This window comes from Prionailurus viverrinus, chromosome E1, assembly GCF_022837055.1.
Source record: "Prionailurus viverrinus isolate Anna chromosome E1, UM_Priviv_1.0, whole genome shotgun sequence".
Lineage (NCBI taxonomy): Eukaryota > Metazoa > Chordata > Mammalia > Carnivora > Felidae > Prionailurus > Prionailurus viverrinus.
Window position 1 is genome coordinate 37674189 of NC_062574.1, and position 24365 is coordinate 37698553.

Sequence of the window (24365 nt, forward strand, 5' to 3'; positions counted from 1 at the left end):
CTCTAAGGGAAGAGCCCCTGGGGCATCTGGTGGGACCAGGGAAGACTTCACAGAGGAGATGCTGTGAACTGAGACTTCAGGAAGGAGAAATAGTTGGCCTGATGAACTAAACAGGGAAGGGAATTCCAGGCGGAGGGAAAGTACATTTGAAACCCTAAAATAATTTACTCTGTCTGAAATTAGAGGCACCCGGTAAGGAGGTAAAAACAGAGAAATAGATGTGGGACAAGTTATGGAGAGCCTTTGAATACCATGCTAAGGAGTTTAGATTCTGTCTAGGAGGAAGTATAAATCCACTGAAGAATTTTGTGCAGCATTTTTACCAGGTTTCTGCACTGTAAGATTATTGGCATGGGCCAAGGAGCAGGCAGTGGGAAGAATGAGGCTCTTGCAATTGTCCAAGAGAGAAAGTATAAAGAGAGGAGAAAACACCTGCTAGATTTTATGTCTGAGTGATTGGCAGTATACTAAAAAATAAATCTTAGAGGGATTAGGATTTGAGGGAAAGCTTCAACTCCAAATAATGTCATATGACAGGTCATTTGAATTATCATTTGAAGGTAGAAGGATCCAGCAGGCAGTTAGAGAAGCAAAACAATATGTCTGTGCTGGAGATCTCACTGCAGTGAGAGCTGGAGCCAGGAGACCTATGATATGAGAGGAAATGGAAAATAAAGCAGAGAAGTTACATCATGGAAGGAAATGGGAGCTGAAGTGTCAGGGTGGTGTCACAGATGTCAGAAGAGAGTTCCAGGGGAGGTAGTTAATAAGGCCTGATGCTGGAGGGGGAAAAAAAGAAAAAGACAAAACTCAAAGGCTAAAAGGCAACCAATGAAGAGGCCGCTGGTGATCTTAGAGAATGGTGAGGCTAGGAGTCAAAAGGAGTAAGGTTTGAGAGTGAACAAATAATTAGAAAAATAGAAATAAACACAGACATATGTAGTGTAACACATTCAGACAGTAGGTTAGCCAGTGGCACCACACCTTATCAGAACAGTAAGGGATAAATGGAAATGCCAGCATATAATATAAATTGCTATTATCCTTCGTGTCCTGAACATATAAACTCTGTGTCCAGCGAACTGTTCAGAACCATTTTTGTGAATAATGTGATATGCTTGTGTCAAAAAAGAAACGAATTACCGTTGTCACCTTCATCCTTTCCTTGACCTGTATTGCTTGCTGGTTCTCCTCGATGCCAGATCAATAACAGCAAAAGGAAGCATTGTCATCTCTAGCTAGCTGAAATGCATACTAATGCAAACATCTTACCAGGACTTCTCAGTTATGGTTTCTCATTAATGGCCTGAAGCAGGGTCCTGTATTCAAGGGTCCTAGTACTATGTAGAGGAGTCTACGGATGAGTCAAAGTAATAATTCTTACACCAGAGAGGCTGCAATAATTTCAATGTTAATATCTGGATAGGGTTTTGAGAACTTGAGATAGGGCTCTTTATAAATGTTTCATGTCATTCTCACTTAACCTGTACCCTGTTAAAATAGCCTACCAACTAAATTGGGCTTTCTAAGGATAAATAAAAGTTCAGTAGCAATTTCCAGGTTTTGTGAATGTGAAACAATATGAGCTCGTACCTTCAGATGATACTGATGATTCCATGCAGGCTACACTTCTCTGAGACACTCTTTTAATTAAATAACTTCCTGTCTGTTATGGTTAATCTTATCCAGTGAAGTAAGTTGGCACGGTATCCACTAGAATTCAGAAATTCGTGAAGCTCAAGGTTAGAACATGGTAAAAGTTCTTTTTAAAGTCTTTTTGGAATGAAATCTCTCAATAATGATTCCTCTGTAAGATGGGAGTTAGCCCATACCCTATTATTGAGATTCTTTACTGAAGCTTAAAAAAAATCAAAGAAGAAATTAAAAATGCATTTGTTTTTCAGACTTAGTATGAGGTCTCTCCAGATGTTAAACCTGGCAGAGTAGCCAACGTTCAACACAAGAGAAAACCATCCAGTAGATATTTGGGCCACTTTTCAGGGAAGCATCATCAATGAAAATTTACTTGCTGTTTCCTTCTTTTTGGTTAATTTATTAGGCTTGAAGCTGAGATAATGATTTAATTTCCCTCTTCTATGATACTCCAAGTGAAAGGAATAGAAGAGTTTTGTTACCAGCGGCATAAAGAATTCTACTAACCACTAACCTGGTGGGGGTGAAGAGAGACAGTTCTAAGTGTCCACGGCTCCCACAGGCCAGAGCAAATGTGGCAAGAAGGCACATCCCAAAGATGTGCTTTGCTTCCAAAAAATTGTATTGAGAATTTTTTTTAATATGAAATTTATTGTCAAATTGGTTTCCATACAACACCCAGTGCTCATCCCAACAGGTACCTTCCTCAATGCCCATCACCCACCCTCCCCTCCCTCCTACCCCCCACCAACCGTCAGTTTGTTCTCAGTTTTTAAGAGTCTCCTATGGTTTGGCTCTCTCCCCCTCTAACTTTTTTTTTTCCTTCCCCTCCCCCACGGTCTTCTGTTAAGTTTCTCAGGATCCACACAAGAGTGAAAATTTTGGGGGCGCCTGGGTGGCTCAGTCGGTTGAGCGTCCCGACTTCGGCTCAGGTCGCGATCTCGCGGTCCGTGAGTTTGAGCCCCGCGTCGGGCTCTGGGCTGATGGCTCAGAGCCTGGAGCCTGCTTCTGATTCTGTGTCTCCCTCTCTCTCTGCCCCTCCCCCGTTCATGCTCTGTCTCTCTCTGTCTCAAAAATAAATAAATGTTAAAAAAAAAATGAAAATTTTGTACATGCAATACACTGTGTTAGGCACTCCAGCAAATATAAATAACTCAGAATTTCAGTCATAAATATAAATATGAATACACACACACACACACGTATACACACATACATTGACACTTAAAGGAATATATCATTAGGATGCTTTGAGCTAGAAGAAATAGAAAATTCCAACTCAAATGGATTGAACAAATAAATGTATTACTTCATATAATAAGTCCAAGCTTTAGGCAGCTTCTGATTGTCATACAGCCAGGGCTTATGCTCTATTTTTCTGTAATTCTCTCAGCTTAGCCCTTCTGTTATCTTTGTCCTCTGACCAGATGCCCACATGATTGCAAGAGAGCCATGGAAGTTCTGGTATCATGGGCTGATAAGACAACATGCAGAGGCAGAAAAGAGGGTTTTCTCTTAAGAGATTAGGGACCCATTAGCAAGGTGATGGGGGGAATGGATGCTGTTAGGAAACCTACAGTCACGTAGAGGAGAGAGCAAGAAATACTGTGCTAGATACTGTACTAGAGAGATATACAGTCTATAAGGCTTGTACCAAAAAGAAAGTACTGCCCTTTCTCGGCTGGGGGAAAGGTAGAGGCGGATCAAAGACAACTTCACTTGGACAAGAGGTTGTTAATCCATTGGGGACATGTTGAGCTTAAGATACTGTGGGACCTCCAGGTGGAGAAATCCAGTAGACAGTTGGATGTATATTGATTGGAATAAGTCTGGGAAATCTAGATTGAGAAAAAGATACAGGTGGTGGTGAAGGCTCTCAGGATGGATGAGCTAATGGAGAGAGGACAGACTAGGACCGGAAAGGAGATCCTGAGGAGCACTGACATTTTAAAGCACGGGTAAAATAAGAGGAGTTCACAGAGACAGAAAATAAAAATGAATCTTTTAATGCCATCTGTGTGTGGGATGGGTGCAAGCCAACTAGAAATGACATTTTGTGGTATTCACACATGTGATCTGGGTAAAGGACTGGTAAAAGCGAGGAACCTTTCAATAGCCATTATTTGCCCAGCATCAGGTGCCGTTCCCTAAGAAACTGGTGGAATGAGACAGAGTTTCCCTGGAGGTATGGCTAGACCTGAACAGACCCCCACCAACACAGAACTGGAGCATTAAAATTCTAAAATGAGTCTCTTTTTCTTTGCAGGAGTGGTCACACATTACTTGCTTTCTGGTTTTCCCGCCAAGAAGGAAAACTAAACCGACAGCAGACTATAGAGCTGGGACATCACATCCTCAAAGCACACATTTTTAAGGTAATTACAAAAGTTGAAGAATTTTCTCTTTCCATCACCAGCAGGCTTTCCTTAACACTGTGTGTGTGAAGCTACTGTCATTTTCTTATAGTCCCTGCTTGTTGTAGAGCTGTTCCATCTCCTAAAATTTATGGCCTGTTCCTCCATAGACCTTTGGGAAGAGAATGACATTTGTCTTCTCCCAGTTTAGCCGATTGCTAGGCTTTTTGGGACATGTACATGTATAATCATTTAGGTAAGAGCCATATACACTTACATATGTGTACTCTATATATGACCTACCATGTCCTATAGCAATCAGTTGCAGATTTTCACAATGCCTTAAAAAAAAAAAAGAAAGAAAAAATCGCTGAGAGCAGTTATTCTTTCAGTTTTCTTGTAATTGTTTTATGAAGATTTTTTTCATATTCTTGGTGCTATGATTTTCAAAATGTTTATCTGGAGCCAGCATTAACCTTTCTTTGGGCTACCTCCTCTGTTCGCCATTCAAATTACAATCCCAGTTGTTCCCTCAGTAGTTTCACAACATTTAAGAACTCTATAGCATCTGCTTCCCTCTCTCAACATCCACAAGGCTGGAATGGAGGACCCAGAAGAGGGCACAGAATTTGTCCGTTTGTGTATGCGTGTGTTCGGGTGTTTCCTCAGCACTTACCTGGGCATTGTCCTAGGTCCTAAGGATACAAAAGCAAAAAAGATACTAGTCCCTAGTTTCAAGGAACTTATAGTCTAAGTAACAGTTGTGGGATAAAGTACAAAAGTCAAGAAAGAAATTTGCTCTCCTGGTGTTTCTAGCCCACAGTTTGCCATTGCATCTGCTACCTCCAATCCCCACAGTCTCTTTAGAGTGCTCTTCCTGCCTCAGGATTGAGAAATACTAGTATCTTAAATAGTTCTCTGCGTTGGACTTCCCCCAAGGGATACTATTAAAGATAAAACAGTGCTCTTCAGAGAGAAAATGGCATTAAGGGCAACTCCAAGAGCCTAGCAAATTCTTCCCAGTATATAAGCGCACAGCCAGAGAAGCCTGTTCATCAGACATATAGAAGTGAAACCCACAGTGACAAGTCCTTTATTTGAATCACAATTGTCGTATCTAACAAATCACTGTACCAAAAATGACTGTACCCAGTGACCTTACTTAGCGGGAGCAGAGTGAGACTAAAATAACAAGCAAGGTGTCTCATTCCAACTTCAAGTGGACCAGAAAGGGTCTGCTCCTTTTGCAAACTCTGAGATCATTATCCTTCAGTTAGATAGGAAAGTAACATTAAGTATTCAGCATTACCCCCTTTAAACACTTTAGCATTTAGCGTCACCATCTGCTTCAGATCAGATGCAGAGAAGTTGATTCCTGTCTTTTCTGTATAAAATAAACACCACATTAACAGATAAATGGTACGAAGTGTCTTTGACCTAGTATGATTATATCCAATACATGGAAACCTACATTTAAACCCTGCACTCCTATCATTGACACAGTTTTATCTTACGTTGCTGCAGACAACATGGTTGCCTGAGATAAGACTGGCTCCATGTGTGATTCAGGCCATAAATACTCGGGTGTGCACCATATGGTGATGACATGACCGTGGGCTGAAGAATGTAGACTCGCACTATGGCTTTCCTGATGGCGCACTTTTCAGGGTCCTTTAAATGCACAGTGCTCCCTGTTTTTTTTTTTAATTTTTTTTAACATTTATTTATTTTTGAGACAGAGATAGAGCATGAACAGGGGAGGGTCAGAGAAAGAGGGAGACACAGAATCTGAAACAGGCTCCAGGCTCTGAGCTGTCAGCACAGAGCCCGACGTGGGGCTCGAACCCACGGACCGCGAGATCATGACCTGAGCTGAAGTCGCACCCTGAACCGATTAAGCCACCCAGGCACCCCAGCTCCCTGTTGATACACTTTAGCTTCTCCCAGACGCCTAGATTTTTCAGTCCCCGTCAGTTGAGGGTCATGAAAAGTCAAATACAGACTCTATGGTTATAACCAGTAGAACTTCCGGTCAGCAGTGACATATAGTCCGATTTATATTTCTTTCCAATATATTTTAAATTCCCTTTGTTTTATCTTTGTTCATGAAAAATTACATATAATGTCATTAACTACCTTAAAAATATGAGGTTGTAGGTCTGTAATTCTCGATATTTGGCTGGCAAGGAAGCCCTTTTCATTCTTTTTGTTTTTAACAGCTTTATTGAGGTATAATTCATATACTGTAAAAGTAACCGATTTAAGTGTACAAATGAGTGACTTTTAGCGTATTTACAGAGTTGTGTGGCTGTCACCACCACTAGTACATTTCCATCACCCTAAAAATAAACCTCATGCCCACTTGAAGGTACTCCCCATACTTCCTGGCAGCCATCAGTCTACTTTCTCTCTATAGATTTGACTTTTCTGGACATTTTATATAAATGGAATCATACAGTATGTGGTGTTCTGTGTCAGGCTACTTTCATTTAGCATGTTTTCAAGGTTCATCCATGTTGTAGCATGTATCAGCACGTGATTCCTTTTGATTGCCAAATACTCTGTTTTGTAGATATACCACATTGTATTCATCCATTCACCAGTTGGACACTTGAGTTGTGTCTACTTTTTGGCTGTTGTGAATAATGTTGCTATGAACATCAGCTTATAGATTTTCCCCTTTTTTGATTTTTCTTAAATAAAATTAACCATTTTAAAGTAATAACTCAATGACATTTAGTACATTTGCAGTATTAGTGTCCACGTTTTTACATGAACGTGTCTTCACTTCTCTTCAATATATACCTAGGAATGGAATTGCTAGGACATACAGTAACTCTTTGTTTAATGTTTTGAGGAATTGCCAGTCGGTTTTCCAAAGTGGCTGCACCATTTTACATTCCCACCAGCAATGTATGAGGATTCCAATTTTTTCAAGCCCGTGCCAGTACTTGTTAGGTATTGTCTGTCTTCTTTATTGTAGCCATTTTAGTGAAGTGTTATCTCACTGTAGTTTTAATTTGTGTTTCCCTAATGACCACTGATGTTGAGCACTTACAATTCTTTTATAATCCTCTAATTGCCATTTAGATTCTTTTTTGTTTAATCTATGAAAAGAAACCAGGCTGTTTACGAATTATGGCCAGAGATATTTCAATCTAGTTTATAATGCAGGGTGTTTTGTTGGATTGAGTCTAGTCACTGGAAGGATTTCAGAGTGCTCTAGTGATTAGCTCCCTAAATGCTGCCCTCTAAAATGTTTTTTTAATTGATCAGTTCTGTAACATTTCTTACCAGAACAGATTTGTTGGCCGGGGGGGGGGGAGGGGGGGTGGTGGACAAGTGCTGTAAGTCTGCATCTGGTGGGTAGAAGAAAGATCCTTTGACATCAGTCAGAAGGCATGGATTCGAGTACAGACTCTACCACTTAACTTGAGCCATCTCAATTTCCTCATCCATGAAACAACATCTAACTCTCAGGATTGTTTTAAGGATCATAGATATAAGATATATTAAAAAAAAAAAGGGGGGGCGCCTGGGTGGCGCAGTCGGTTAAGCGTCCGACTTCAGCCAGGTCACGATCTCGCGGTCCGTGAGTTTGAGCCCCGCGTCAGGCTCTGGGCTGATGGCTGGGAGCCTGGAGCCTGTTTCCGATTCTGTGTCTCCCCCTCTTTCTCTGCCCCTTGCCCGTTCATGCTCTGTCTCTCTCTGTCCCAAAAATAAATAAAAAACGTTGAAAAAAAATTAAAAAAAAAAAAGGTACATTATAAAATGCAAAGTACCAGACATATATCTAAGGTTGTATGATCAAAATTATTAGTAATAATCTCTTTTCCTGATAGTAAGACTTAATAATTGCATAAATTCCAGATGGTAATACTACCTTTTTGCTTCAGAGGTTACCTAGCATCCTTTGTAGCAGTGATCAGCAAATACGGCTTTGCAGTCCATATGATCTCTGTTGAAACCACTTAACTCTGCCATTTGTAATTCAAAAACAGCCAGAGACAATGCATGTATAAATAGATATGGTCATATTCCAGTAAAACACGATTTATAAAAACTGGTAAAAGGCTGGATTTAGCGCCAGGCCATAGTTTGCCCACCCCTTCTCCACAATGAAAGGCACCATCCTGTTTGTTTCCCAGGATCCTTTTATTATAACCAGGCATGGCCACGTGGATGGTCAGATAAGAACAATAATGATTTATTTATTTGAGATGCTTCAATATCTACAAGTGGATCACTGATGATATATTTGTAAATAATTCTCCTTAAGGAACCTCATTGCATGAGCCCCTACGTTAGTTTTTGCCACGATCTTAAGATACTTGAGCCATAACTAAGATCCCTAAAATGAGATTGCTGTAATTTCTTTATGCTTTCCCTGTTTTCTTGAAGTATTCAAAACTACTGAGCAGCTGCTAGGCAGTGGTACAAATTTAGACCCTAACAAAGATTTGAGGAAAGGACTACATTACCTTCCATCTCTGACAGAGAGATCCCTTGTTGCCTGAGCAATAGTTACAGATACTAAAGAAACACTTTTCTAGTTACTTGAACCTAAAGTTCTCTTTAAGAATCCATGAGTTCATAATTTAACTATAGGTTATTTTTGGCTACATCCTACCTGATAATGGGATCCTGCCTGTCACCTTTATCAAGTTGAATTTAACTAAACTGAAACTCTTTCCTCCTGTACCTCATAGAAGCAAAGAGTCAACCCACCAAGCAGAAGAAATCAGTAGAGCAAGTCCATGGCACAAGCAATGCTAATACTCCAAATCTGTATTTCAAGCTTATTTCCTGTGTATTTACTTCAACCTCACTGGGACCCCCGGTGCTATCTTGTGGCCCATTTACTGGACCATTTCACTGAAGTTCATTTACCAACGTCTATTCTTACTCAGTTCCCCTACCCATTTCCTTCTCGTCTGACCCTTAATCAAGTCAACTAACTCCCCACACAGCCTGACTTACGAGTCACTGAAGAAATCCTAGCCATTGAGTGTGAGTGCCCTTAACTATTCTCCTCTCGCCAAAAAATCAATCTGTAGTATCATCAGTTCTTACCTCCCTTTCTCTTGTCTCCAAGGAGGAGATATCCCTGTTCTCCCCTTATAAAATTTTTACTATAATTCAAACATATCAGAAAGCACAGAAAACTAAATAATCAAGTACTATCTATCATATTAAGTGTTAAGATTTTTCCATGTTTTCTTCAAATCTTTTTCTTTATTTTTGAGAAATGAAAATGTAGGAGTCTCCTTTACCCCATTTCTCTCCCTTTTCAAATATCATTTGTACCCTAAAGTTCACATGTGTTCTTCTTATCCATATTTTGTACTTTTCCAACATAGATATGTATTCAGAAGCAATATACAGCATTATTTCATTTTTTTTTTAACTTGACATAAACAGAATCATATTCTTCATGTATTTCTGTAACTTTTTGTCACTTGACTTTGTATATTCAAGATTTATCTATAGGTCTAGATAGATAGACTTTCAACTTTGGCTGTCCATTAGATTCTCCTGGGGAACTTTAAACACACACACACGCACGCACACGCACACACACACACACGCACACACACACACACAAACACACACACATACACACACATACACACATATACTCTGAGCCTTACTCCCAGAGATTATCATTCATTGTTTTCGGATAGAACCCAGGCTTTTTTTTAAAAATAAACCTAGTTTCTTACAGCAATTTTAGGTTTACAGAAGATACAGAGAATTTCCATACACTCACTCCCCCACCACAGTTTTCCGTATTATTAACATGTTACAGTGGTGTGGGTACACTGTTATAATATATGAACCTATATTGATGCATTATTATTAACTGAAGTCTGTAGTTTATGTTAGGGTTTAACTGTATTATATGCTTCTGTGGATTTTGCCAAATGCCTATGTATTCACCATTTCTGTGTCATACAGAAGAATTTCACTGCCCTGCCCTAAAAATCCCAAAGCTATCAAAAGTACTCCTAACTAACTCTGCAGAACTGGCAGACACATCGAGGAGAAAAGTAGCTCTCAACTGCTCTCCTGGGCTCCTTCCTATCCTTACTTGGTATAGTAATTCTTCTCCAATACGTTATTCTTCCCATTTCTTTAATGAGGATAATTTTTGAATTTTGTACAGCCTTTCCTAGTTGTCCTTAGCAGGAATAAGTTTGCATCCACCATTACCAGAAGTAGAAGTATACCCAAGACCCCTTGAGCAAAAAAATTTAACTTGGCATTCTGGGAACATCCAGCTTTTCTCTAAACATCTTAGGCTTTCTCATTTAAAATTCCTTTGGTGCCTTTTTAATGAAACTGTCCTGCATATCACAAAGAAAAAAGAAGCAATTTACATTCAAGAAAACTAAACCCAAACTTACAGGCCCTGAGCAGAGGAGTGAGTTGCTGTATCTTTCTGAGATGCTAAATACAGTATTTTCCAAACTCCCTCTGATGCCAGAGACCTTGTGCAAAAGTAGAATTGCCGTGTGACTTGAATAAACACTAGTCCAGCAATAATCTTCTGTAAAATAATCTTCATAATATTCTATGGATTCAGTGAACATATCTAAGGAATCTCATTTAAATCCATGTTTAAGAGAAAGTTGTTACAGGTCATTGCCATAGTTTTGCTTTAAATAAGTTTTGCTTTAAATTTGGTAAAGAAATAATGCTTAGTTGAAGTCATAAGAGTAAGGCCACAGGAATAGATCAGATTGTGTAGGATAAAAAAGGACAATTTGGGGTGCGCCTGCATGGCTCAGTCGGTTGAGCGTCTGACTCTTGATTTCGGCTCAGGTCATGATCTCACAATTCGTGGGTTCTAGCCCCGTGTTGGGCTGTCCACTGACAACACAGAGCCTACTTCAGATCCTCTGTCCCCTGTCTCTCTGCCCCTCCCCAGCTCATGCTATCTCTCTCAAAAATAAACAAACATTAAGAAAAAAAAAAAAAAAAGGACAACTTTGGGAGAAGAGGCTCAAGGGTAGAGAATGGTTCGGAATTAAAGGTAATGGAAAAAGCCAGCAATCAGCCACTTTGCTTATTCTAGTCGCTACTCTGCCAGCTAAAAATTCAGAACTGAAGTCCTGGCCCAGGTTTAACATAGTATAATGGAAGGAACATGAACTTTAGAGTTAAAAGGACTTGGCTTCTAATTCCAGCTCCACTTTTTAATAGTTGTATGACTTTGGGCAAATTACTTAGCCCGCTCTGGGTTGTTTCCTCCTATATAAAAATAGTAGTAAATTCTACTTCATAGGACTGTCATGGAGATTAGATTAAAAGAGATAATATATAAAAAAGCCCTAGCACAGAACCTGACACATAGTAGATACTGAATAAATGTTGGATTCCCTTCCTTTTTTTCCTTCAATCATAATATATAGAGCTTGTCTTCCATTGTTTCCTCTCTTGGACTACAAATATTCATTTCTTTTTTTTTTAAATATGAAATTTATTGTCAAACTGGTTTCCATACAACACCCAGGGCTCATCCCAACAGGTGCCCTCCTCAATACCCATCACCCCCCTCCCCTCCCTCCCACCCCCCATCAACCCTCAGTTTGTTCTCAGTTTTTAACAGTCTCTTATGCTTTGGCTCTCTCCCATTCTAACCTCTTTTTTTTTTTTTCCTTCCCCTCCCCCATGGGTTCCTGTTAAGTTTCTCAGGATCCACATAAGAGTGAAACCATATGGTATCTGTCTTTCTCTGTATGGCTTATTTCACTTAACATCACACTCTCCAGTTCCATCCACGTTGCTACAAAAGGCCATATTTCATTTCTCATTTCTTTCTCATTGCCACGTAGTACTCCGTTGTGTATATAAAACACAGTTTCTTTATCCATCACCACTAAACCAGCCCTACAAGGGATCCTAAGAGGGATACAAATATTAATTTCTAATGATATTTCTGTATAATTGGTTAATATAGTGTGCTGTTCTTCAAAAGATCTGGGTGAGGTTCACAGGAGACTGAGGCCCAGAGAGGGAATCAGAGCTAAATTTCCTGGTTTTCCAGGATCTACATTGGAGGTGAGCTCTAGACCCTAACTTGCCTGGACTCCAACACTGAATGAGTAGCACTTGGAGTTATTCCAAAAAGAACCAGAAATATGTTTCTCATATGAAATTTCCAAATAGTGAATCTCATATGTGAAAATAATCATAACTACTTAACAATGTGTTTGCCTCAGTTTATTTGTTTGCATATGAACTGGTTAGCCAAATAAGAGAGATTGCAATTGATGTCCCTGCTGATAGCACAAATGAAAGAAGCCCTAAAGTAATAATGAGCAATCGGAAAATGTGGCAGTCCTTCCTACTCTTTTCAGAGCACCCCACTTGCTGTGCCAAGTGGATACTGGCGGAGAGATTCACAACGGAGTTCAACTCCTCAAGGCCGGAGAGGATGTGGATAATGTAGAAATTTAGCAGCCATTTTCAAATAGTGGAGGAGGATAAAAGTGGGAATAATCCCTGTGTGGTATAAAGGTTTAAAACTGGATTCTGTTTCAGCCTTCCAGCGTGGGAGTATGCTTTTGGGAACCCAAAGATCTTCTATGCCAGGATTTCACCCAGCCTTTCTGACTCACCCTCTTGTCCATTATTTATCATTAGGATAGGGTAGACAAAAAGAGTAGATGTAGTTAGCATCATCCTTCCTCGTTTTGTCAAATTGTCAATTTCACATTGGGTGTTTAGACACAGTCCAGCCACATCGACAAAGCCCTGTTACAATGGCACAAAATACAAAAGCATCCACTTCGAGAGATACATCCTACAGATATACTTGCACAAGTGTATAAAGATCTATGTACAGAGATGACCTTTGAAACATAGTTCTAATAGTAAGGAAAAAACCAGAATACCTAAATATCCATCTCTAGGGACGTGACTTAAGTAAATTATGTTTATGATACATCCATATAATGGACTACTATGTCTCTCTTAAAATAGAATGAGGCAGGGACATCTGGGTGGCTCAGTTCGTTGAGCATCCGACTTCGACTCAAGTCATGATCTCACAGTTCGTGGGTTCGAGCCCTGCGTTGGGCTCTGTACTGACAGCTCAGGGCCTGGAGCCTGCTTCGGATTCTGTGTCTTCCTCTCTCTCTACCCCTCTCCCACTCACACTCTGTCTCTCTCTCTCAAAAAAGAATAAACATGAAAAAAAAATTTTTAAGAGAATGAGGCAAAAGCGTGAGTACATGTGTGGAATATGTCCACAATATTTTGTTTAAAAAATTAATAGAAGGAGGCCCGTGCAGACCCATGCAGGTGAACCCAGAGTCTCAGCCTGGGACATCCCCTTTGGCAGGGCTAGACAGTAAACACAAAAACAGACACATGCCTCTGCCATCTACAATCAGGTCTTAGGGAATCCATACTTCCCCTGCCTCTCAAACAAAGAAGTGTAGAAGCCAAAGGACTTTGAACACCAGAGCCTGGGAGGAAAAGAGACTGAATCTACTATGAAGAAAATAGGAAAGCTGGGAAAAAAGATAGGTGGGTAACTGTGAACTGGGGGAGGTTAAAAAAAGGCCACGTGGGAACGAAGGGGAGAGACCCTCTTCTGCAGAGAGACAAAGGGAAGAGAAAGAGCGGCTAGAGAAGTGCAGGACCCTATTTGGACAGGGGAAAGACCTCGGACTGAGACTGAGAGGCATCCCATCTCTAACTGCGGGGCTTTCTTCCGACCGGGGCCAGCTCCCTGTTCGAGCACCTGGGGAGAGGGGAGCCAGGCCTGGGTGCGGGTATAGGTCAGGGTCTCGGTCCGCAGCTGGAGAAAGTGGCTCCCTCCCTGGAGGGCTGCGCGATAGTACAGAACCTGCCTGCGTCCGCCACTCCCAGGCACGGTGGCTGGGCCAAGGGCGCAGTCTGCGGGAGGATAAGGCCACCATTTCTCTAGAGTGCTGTGGGAAAAGACAAAGGCTGCCTGCGTCCGCCACCCCAATGGCTCGAGGTGAGGGTGAGGGTGAGGGCGGCGGCTCAGTCCACAGTGGGAGAAGGCGTTCCTCCCTGAAGTGCTGTGGCACAGACAAAGCCAGCCAGGACTACATATCGCCACACTGGGAGGCCCACAGTGCTACAGCGCACGGATCGGGACTTTGAATCCTAGCCAAGCGCAGGGTCAGGGGAGTTGGAGTGAGAAGGACCGCCCCATCTGCGCACATGGCACAGTGAAGCTGATTGAAACTGAGTCCACCGGTCCGCCTCCGTGGAAAAGAGACTGGGGGATCATCATTACCGCCCCACCACCACCACCACCACCACCACCAAGGCGGGGCCTCAGGGATCACTCCCAGGGCCCATAGTGGAGGTGGGTTCAGAATGGGCCAAACCACGCCCCCTTGCACTGGGTAACTGCGTATCCACCCAAGGGGCACAGACCCTGCGGACAGCTCCTCCTGACAAGCGATGCAGCGTTGCCTGGATTAACCCTAGGTCAATTCTGGATATATAGATATATTCTCCCCCTCTCCCCATTTCTCCTCCTTATCTCTTCCTTCCCCTAGGCTGGTTACTCTGGTTATTAGTCTGTCTAAACAGACATATTTAATCCATTGTCTTGATACATGTTTTATACCTCCTTTCTCTCTCTCTCTGATATAACCAAGCCATATAGTTTCTCTGTCTGGGTAACTTTATCTTCATTTCATTTTCCCCACCTCCTTCTTTATTTTCCTTTCTCTCTCTCTCTGGATTAAGCCTTTTAGTCTCTCTGCCTAATCAATGTTTATTTTTTCTCCCACCCCCCGCTCCTCTCATTTCTCTCTTTGTATGTGCTCTTCTATCAGCACTGCCTCTATCCTCTTCTTTACTTACAGTCTTCTTTACAAAAAGCTTTTGGGCTTTTTGTTTTTAGCCTTTAGGTTTTTGGTTTTTTTGTTTGTGTTATTTGTTTGTGTGCTTGCATGTTTTTGTCTCCTGTTTGTCTATCTGTTTTCCTTTATAGGGCTACTCCAAAGAACAAATCAAAGCACATCTGGTGGAGGGTCCAAAATATTACTACAAGTAGGGTCATAAGATAACCAAAGTCACAACAACAGAGAGCAAGTAACAATCCCCCAAAAAAAAACACCTTCTGAAGGGCGAGGCCCTGGACAGTGTATGACCCTCCTTTAATATAGCAGTGCTCACAGGTGCAGAGCATACAACAAGCTCTTAAAACACATAAGGGACAGAAAACTAGCCAAAATGACAAAACAGAAGAATTCTCCTCAAAAGAAATTCCAGGAAGTAGCTACAGCTAACAAATGGACCAAAACCAATTTAAGCAATATAACGGAACAAGAATTTAGAATAATAATCATAAAATCAATCGCTGGGCTTGAAAAAAGCATAGAGGACAGCAGAGGATCTATTGCTACAGAGATCAAGGGAGTAAAAAATGGTCATGATGAATTAAAAAATGCAAAAATGAGGTGCAAAATAAAATGGAGGTGGCTACATCACGGATTGAAAAGTCAGAAGAGAGTATAGGTGAATTAGAAGATAAAATTATGGAAGAAGAGGAAGCTGAGAAAAAGAGAAAAAAATCCAGGAGTACAAGGGGAGAATTAGAGAACTAAGTGATGCAATCAAATGGAACAATATCCATAGCATAGGAATTCCAGAAGAAGAAGAGAGAAAGGGGCTGAAGGTGTATTTGAACGAATCATAGGTGAGAACTTCCCTGATCTGGGGAAGGAAACAGGCATCGAAATCCAAGAGACACAGAGAACATAACTTGAATCAATCTTCTGCATGACATATCATAGTGAAACTGGCAAGATACAAGGATAAAGAGAGAATTCTGAAAGCAGCTAGGGATAAACGGGCCTTAACATACAAAGGTAGACACATAAGGGTAGTCGCAGACCTATCTACTGAAACTTGGCAGGACAGAAAGGAATGGCAGGAAACCTTCAATGTGATGAACAGAAAAACATATGCAGCCAAGAATCCTTTACCCAGCAAGTCCATCATTCAGAATAGGAAGAGAGATGAAGGTTTTCCCAAACAAACAAAAACTGAAGGAATTCATCACCACTAAACCAGCCCTACAAGAGACCCTAAGGGGAGACTCTGTGAGTGAAATGTTGCAAGGACCACAAAGTACCAGAGACACCACTACAAGCATGAAACCTACAGATACCACAATGACTCTAAACCCATTTCTCTCAGTAATAACACTGAATGTAAATGGACTAAATGCTCCAACCAAAAGACATAGGGTATCAGAATGGATAAAAAAAAAAAAAAAACAAGACCCATCTATTTTCTGTCTACAAGAGACTCATTTTAGACCTGAGGACACCTTCAGATTGAAAGTGAGGGGATGGAGAACTATCTATCATTTGCTACTGGAAGTCAAAAGAAAGCTGGAGTAGCCATACTTGTATCAGACAAACTAGACTTTAAATTAAAGGTTGTAACAAGAGATGAAGAAGGGCATTATATAATAATTACAGGATCTATCCATCAGGAAGAGCTAACAATTATAAATGTCTATGCACCAAATTCGGAAGCCCCCAAATATATAAAACAATTAATCACAAACATAAGCAAACTTATTGGTAAGAATGTGGTAATTGCAGGAGACTTTAATACTCCACTTACAACAATGGATAGAACATATAGACAAAGAATAAATAAAGAAACAAAGGCCCTGAATGATATATTGGATCAGATGGACTTGACAGATATATTTAGAACTCTGCATCCCAAAGCAACAGAATATACTTTCTTCTCAAGTGCACATGGAACATTCTCCAAGATAGATCACATACTGGGTCACAACAGCCCTTAATAAGTGTACAAGAATTGAGATCATACCATGCACACTTTCAGACCACAATACTATGAAACTTGAAATCAACCACAGGAAAAAGTCTGGAAAACCTCCAAAAGCATGGGGGTTAAAGAACATCCTACTAAAGAATGAATGAGTCAACCAGGCAATTAGAGAAGAAATTTAAAAATATATGGAAACAAATGAAAATGAAAACACAACAATCCAAACCCTTTGGGATGCAGCGAAGGCAGTCCTGAGAGGAAAATACATTGCAATCCAGGCCTATCTCAAGAAACAAGAAAAATCCCAAATACAAAATCTAACAGTACACCTAAAGGATATAAAAGCAGAACAGCAAAGACACCCCAAACCCAGCAAAAGAAGAGAAATAATAAAGATCAGAGCAGAAATAAACAATATAAAATCTAAAAAAAAAAAAAAAAAAAAAAAAAAAGTAGAGCAGATCAATGAAACCAAGAGTTGGTTTTTTGAAAAAATAAACAAAATTGATAAACCTCTAGCCAGGCTTCTCAAAAAGAAAAGGGAGAGGACCCAAATAGATAAAATCATGAATGAAAATGGAATTATTACAACCAATCTCTCAGAAAAGCAAGCAATTATCAGGGAATACTATGAAAAATTACCTGCCATCAAACTGGACAACCTGGAAGAAATGGACAAATTCCTAAGCACCCACACACTTCCAAAAATCAAACAGGAAGAAATAGAAAATTTGAACAGACCCATAACCAGTGAAGAAATTGAATCAGTCATAAAAAATCTCCCAACAAATAAGAGTCCAGGACCAGATGGCTTACCTGGGGAATTCTACCAGACATTTAAAGCAGAGATAGTACCTATTCTTCTTGAGCTGTTCCAAAAAATAGAAAGGGAAGGAAAACTTCCAGACTCATTCTATGAAGCCAGCATTACTTTGATTCCTAAACCAGACAGAGACCCAGCAAAAAAAGAGAACTACTGGCCAATATCCCTGATGAATATGGATGCAAAAATTCTCAACAAAATACTAGCAAATCGAAATCAACAGCATATAAAAAGAATTATTCACCATGATCAAGTGGGATTCACTCCTGGGCTTCAGGGCTGGTTCAGTATTCACAAATCAATTAATGTGATACATCACATTAATAAAAGATAAGAACCATATGATCCTGTCAACCAATGCAGAAAAGGCATTTGACAAAATTCAGCATCTTTCCTAATAAAAACCCTCAAGAAAGTTGGGATAGAAGGAACATACCTAAACATCATAAAAGCCATTTATGAAAAGCCCACAGCTAACATCATCCTCAACGGGGAAGAACTGAGAGCTTTCCCCCTGAGATCAGGAACACGACAGGGATGTCCACTCTCACTGCTGTTGTTTAACATAGTGTTGGAAGTTCTAGCATCAGCAATCAGACAACAAAAGGAAATCAAAGGCATCAAAATTGGCAAAGATAAAGTCAAGCTTTCACTTTTTGCAGATGACATGATACTATACGTGGAAAACCCAATAGACTCCACCAAAAGTCTGCTAGAACTGATGCATGAATTCAGCAAAGTAGCAGGATACAAAATTAATGTACAGAAATCAGTTGCATTCTTATACACTAATAGTGAAGCAACAGAAAGACAAATAAAGAAACTGATCCCATTCACAATTGCACCAAGAATCATAAAATACCTAGGAATAAACCTAACCAAAGATGTAAAAGATCTGTATGCTGAAAACTATAGAAAGCTTATAAAGGAAATTGAAGAAGATACAAAGAAATGGAAAAACATTCTGTGCTCATGGATTGGGAAAATAAATATTGTTAAAATGTCAATACTACCCAAAGCAATCTACACATTCAGTGCAATCCCAATCAAAATTGAAGCAGCATTCTTCTCAAAGCTAGAAACAAGCAATCCAAAAATTTGTATGGGACCACAAAAGGCCCTGAATAGCCAAAGTAATATTGAAGAAGAAGACCAAAGTGGGAGGCATCATAATCCCAGACTTTAGCCTCTACTACAAAGCTGTAATCACCAAGACAGCATGGTATTGGCACAAAAACAGACACATAGACCAATGGAATAGAATAGTCACTCCAGAATTGGACCCACAAATGTATGGCCAACTAATCTTTGACAAAGCAGGAAAGAAAATTCAGTGGAAAAAAGACAGTCTCTTTAACCAATGGTGCTGGGAGAACTGGACAGAAACATGCAGAAGAATGAAACTAGACCACTTTCTTACACCATTCACAAAGATAAACTCAAAATGGATGAAAGACTTGTATGTGAGACAAGAAACCATAAAAACCCTAGAGGAGAAAGCAGGAAAAAACCTCTCTGACCTCAGCTGCAGCAATTTCTTACGTGACACATCTCCAAAGGCAAGGGAATTAAAAGCAAAAATGAACTATTGGGACCTCATCAAGATAAAAATCTTCTGCACTGCAAAGGAAACAGTCAACAAAACTAAAAGGCAACCAATGGAACGGGAAAAGATATTTGCAAATGACATATCGGATAAAGGGCTAGTATCCAAAATCTATAAAGAACTCACCAAACTCCACACCCGAAAAACAAATAATCCAGTTTCGAAGAAATGGGCAGAAGACATGAATAGACCCTTTTCTAAAGAAGAAATCTAGATGGCCAACAGGCACATGAAAAGAGGCTCAACGTCACTCCTCATCAGGGAAATACAAATCAAAACCACACTGAGATATCACCTCACGCCAGTCAGAGGGGGCTAAAATGAACAAATCAGGAGACTATAGATGCTGGAGAGGATGTGGAGAAACGGGAAACCTCTTGCACTGTTGGTGGGAATGCAAACTGGTGCAGCCACTCTGGAAAACAGTGTGGAGGTTCCTCAAAAAATTGAAAATAGATCTACCCTATGACCCAGCAATAGCACTGCTAGGAATTTACCCAAGGGATACAGGAGTGCTGATGCATAGGGGCACTTGTACACCAATGTTTATAGCAGCACTTTCAACAATAGCCAAATTATGGAAAGAGCCTAAATGTCCATCAACTGACGAATGGATAAAGATGTGGTTTATGTATACAATGGAATACTACTTGGCAATGAGAAAGAATGAAATCTGGCCATTTGTAGCAACATGGATGGAACTGGAGAGTGTTATGCTAAGTGAAATAAGTCAGGCAGAGAAAGACAGATACCGTATGTTTTCACTCATATGTGGATTCTAAGAAACTCAACAGAAGACCAGGGGGAAGGGGAGGGGCAGGGGAAGTTACAGAGAGGGAAGGAAGCAAACCATAAGAGACTCTTAAAATACTGAGAACAAACTGAGGGTTGATGGGGGGTGGGGGGAAGGGAAAGTGGGTGATGGACATTGAGGAGGGCACCTGTTGGGATGAGCACTGGGTGTTGGGTGAAACCAATTTGACAATAAATTTCATTAAACAAATAAATAAAATTAATAGAAGAATATCTAATTTTTTATTTATATTTTTAAAGTGTTTTAAAATCACTTACAGGGGCGCCTGGGTGGCGCAGTCGGTTAAGCGTCCGACTTCAGCCAGGTCACGATCTCGCGGTCCCTGAGTTTGAGCCCCGCGTCGGGCTCTGGGCTGATGGCTCAGAGCCTGGAGCCTGTTTCCGATTCTGTGTCTCCCTCTCTCTCTGCCCCTCCCCCATTCATGCTCTGTCTCTCTCTGTCCCAAAAATAAATAAACGTTGAAAAAAAAAATTTTTTAAAATAAATAAATAAATAAAATCACTTACAGCATATGGACCTTTTATGGATCACAATTCAGACCAAAATAAATTATTTCTTTGTTTGAGGCAGTCAGGGAAATCTGAACACTGGATATTTGATATTATAGGGTCCATGTTAATTTTAGGTATGATAATGATGTTGAGCTTTGTTTTAAAAAGAGCCTTTATCAGGGCACCTGGGTAGTTCAGTCGGTTAAGCATCCCTCTTGATTTCAGTTCAGGTCATGATCCCCAGGGTTGTGGGATCAAGCCCTGCATCGGGCTCTGTGCTGAGCATGGAACCTGCTTGAGATATATTCTCTCTCTCTCTCTCTCTCTCTCTCTCTCTCTCTCTCTCTCTCTCCCCTCCCTCCCTGCCTCCCTCCTTCCCTCCCTCTATGCCTCTTTCCCACTTGCACTCTCTAGCATTCTCTCACTTTCTCTCTCAAATAAAAATTTAAATAGAGCCCTTATCTTTTTTGAGGCATTTACTTAAATAGTTCTATAGTAACTTAAAAGATGTTTGGAATTTGCTTCAAAATAATTCAGTCATGGGAACTGGGGAATAGGGGCAGGAGTATAAATAAAATAAGATTGGCCATGAATTGCTGTTTTGGACATATGCAGGTATTCTAGGCAAAAACAACCTGCATTTCAAGGAACAAAGCAGGCAAAAGTAGCTTAAGTTTTTTAAGAGAATACCTCCCAGACCCACTTATTAGGTGCCAAACTTCATTGTTAGTATCTTCCTTTCCTCAGGATTTCCTGCTTTAACTCACTTCACCCAGATATAGGCAGAAGAGTAAAATGATTGCCAGAGAATATATGACTATCCAGAAATTTTCAAAATTATTCTGACTTCCTTTTGGAGAAGCCAGGTGAAGGGGGCAAACATTAGTACATGCGTGGGACCTATTCAGTCATACTAGAGAAAATTTATTGCTGATGGCAATCAAACCTATGTTGTTTTTGTAGGGATGAACAGATGTGATCACTTTAGGGTGTGTTAGTCACGGTGAGGGGTGCTAGCTGCTATAACAAACCTGTAGGATCTCAGTGATTTGAGAACGGTTTTTTCTCTCTCACATTGCAGTTCAGGGAAGATTATTAGGCAGGCTCCCTCCATGTAGTAGTTCTGAAATAGTCTAGGGCCTCAGACTCCTCCGCCGAATCTTCCAGCCCGCAGTCAAGAGAAGCAATAGAAAGTGGGGGGGGGGGGGGGGGGGGATTGGGGCCAAGCCTGGATGCAACATACTATTTCTGCCCATACTTCACCGGCCAGAATTCAGTCAAATGGCCCACCTAACCGTAAAGGAAGCTGGGAAACATCTTTTCCCACATGCCCAGGAAGAAAATGAGATGGAAATCAGTGACCACACTGCATTATCTTTGTCAGAAAAGATGTGGGGAAAGAATTACATCCAGCATAGCAGAAAAGAAGGGTAATAAGTAGATTTGTTGCCAGAGACTGCTAAGATAGAGACCATTTAAGTTAGCTTGTTGCCACAGGACTAGTCTTTATCCCCATGAGTAGATTGGTTTTGCTGGCCATGGACATTGTTAAGGCAAGACTCTACTCTCATTTATTCGTACAACAAACCTAGAGGCCACTAACTCACTACCGACGGTCCTCTTCAGCTGGGCTAATAATTGACTTGATTTCTTTTTCAGGGTTTGAGTAAAAAAGTTGGCGTGTCCTCCTCTATCCTCCAAGGTCTCTGGATCTCCTACAGCACAGAAGGCCTTTCCATGGCATTGGCATCTTTACGAAATCTCTACACTCCAAATATAAAGGTAAATGCATGTAAATGACAGATTAAAGAATTAGCTGTGCAAAAGTAAAATTAGGACATTTAAGTGGCTGTTTAATTGATCTTTGACTTGCCTTAGACTGTCTCCTCCCAGTCAGTCTTTTATTGATAATCTAATGTATTTTACACTTGGTCTTAGCCAAAAGGCGGAGAAGCAGTAATAATCAGATGTATTTTAAATTGTTGCATTTTTTTCTGTGAATTGAAGACCAGACCTCTTAAACTACTACCTTCTCTGAGCTGGCTCTGGTTTATAGGATCAGGTGCTCCTGCTTCTAGGCGGTAAATTGATCTCAGGTAGGCTTTGTGTCAGTAGGAGCTTTTCTGAACTGTTGTTCACTTAGCAGAGACTGTGTGAACACAACTACTATGTGGGTGACATTTGCGCTCATGACTGAGCAGCTCATGTAAAGGAGACATTTTACCACCCTTTCTAAAGGCAAAGTATTGAGAAAGGCGCAAGTGAAGACTATAAAATAGGGCAGCTACTAGATGCTGCTGGGTGCTGTTGTGGGGTCCCAGGGGACTTGATTAAAGGTGGCTGAAAGATTGCAACTGATCTTGGCCTGTGTGTAATTTCTGTTTACTTCTTTCCAGGTCAGCCGACTCCTGATCTTGGGAGGTGCCAACATTAATTACCGGACAGAGGTTTTAAATAATGCTCCAATTCTGTGTGTGCAGTCTCATCTTGGTTACACAGAAATGGTGGCCCTGCTGTTGGAGTTTGGGGCCAACGTGGATGCGTCTTCGGAAAGCGGCCTGACTCCTCTGGGCTATGCCGCGGCAGCAGGCTACCTGAGCATCGTTGTGCTGCTGTGCAAGAAACGCGCCAAGGTAATGGCTGCCCCACTCTGCTCCTCTTCCTTTCCTCCCTTTCCCTCCCTCCCTGCTGTAGAGTCTTCCTTGTCTCCTGTGTTACCTCACGAGTCTAGGCAGAGCACATCAAATACATGAGGGAGCAAATCACAGGGAGCCCGGTGTGTGTCCACTTGCCACTGCCCATTCCACACCTGGACACAGTTTTGAAACCCCTGGGAGGTACTTAGGAAACTGCGTTTATCAGCAGCCACAAAAAGTCCCCACCTAACTGCCAAGGAGTTTTCTACTGGGCGCAGGGCGAGGAAGGAAGGAGAAGTGCAGGAGCAAAGACCCTGCGCTGGGAGTGCCTAACTGAACTGTGCCCACAGACTCTGAGCCTTTCATATGTAGAGAAGGAAAACTAGCCACGGAGGTGAGAACAGGGGCCAGACTCCCTGACCCTAGCCTTGAAGACCAGCGCCATAGTGGTATGGGGAGAACATGATTCAGATGCCCTCAGAAGTGTCTCTGCTGGTGTATTTTAATTCTCAGAAGACCTTTCTGAAAAAGTGTTTGTTTCGTGGTATTTCAAGAGCTGCTGATAAAAAAAAAAAAAGAAAGAAAGAAAACTCTCTTTCAAAATTTTGGTGAAAAGAAAAATGCTGGTCTCAAAAATGTCGGCCTCTAAGGAAAATTGTAGCCTTGTGGCATTTTGTTTGTCTTGAAAACAAACTGACGATTTTAGTGGTTTTGCGGTGAAATATAAGTAATATGTATGACCTCATTCTGAGGTGTCCAGTGTTCTTACCAGGGAAGAAGGGGGGGACTCCTGAGACTTTCGGGAACTGGGACTCGAGACTCTCAGTTAAATCCCAGAGCCTTAGATATTTACTGTGACACAGACCTATAATGTCCACCTATAATCCTGCTCATTTGAATGAACATCCCTAAAAACAGAACAACTGGACCTTGTTACTACTGCTGCAAACTCATATTCTGATCTCAGTTGGATCTTCCCTACTGCCCAGTTCTCATTCTGAGCCCTCTCTTGTTTTCCCCAGAGCAGATACGGAAATCATTTGCATTCTTCCCAAGATCCTGCCCAACCTCTCCTGCCCTCCTACATTACCGAGATTGAGTTCATCTCAATGTGCCTTCATCTCAAGACTAGTAATCCTTACCTACGCTCGCTTCACTGCTGCCTCAAAGGAGGAAGT

The 24365-nt window shown here is 41.0% G+C and overlaps 1 protein-coding gene across 8 annotated transcripts in view; it reads left to right on the forward strand.

Annotated features, from left to right (window-relative positions):
* TANC2 (tetratricopeptide repeat, ankyrin repeat and coiled-coil containing 2) overlaps positions 1-24365 on the forward strand; it is a 376040-nt gene that overhangs the window by 317247 nt on the left and 34428 nt on the right. For all 8 annotated transcript variants that reach the window (XM_047832304.1, XM_047832306.1, XM_047832307.1 and 5 more), the window contains 3 exons: positions 3920-4028; positions 22211-22333; positions 22948-23184. In XM_047832304.1, coding sequence (XP_047688260.1) covers positions 3920-4028; positions 22211-22333; positions 22948-23184 — 469 coding nt within the window. The remainder of the gene's footprint in view (positions 1-3919; positions 4029-22210; positions 22334-22947; positions 23185-24365) is intronic.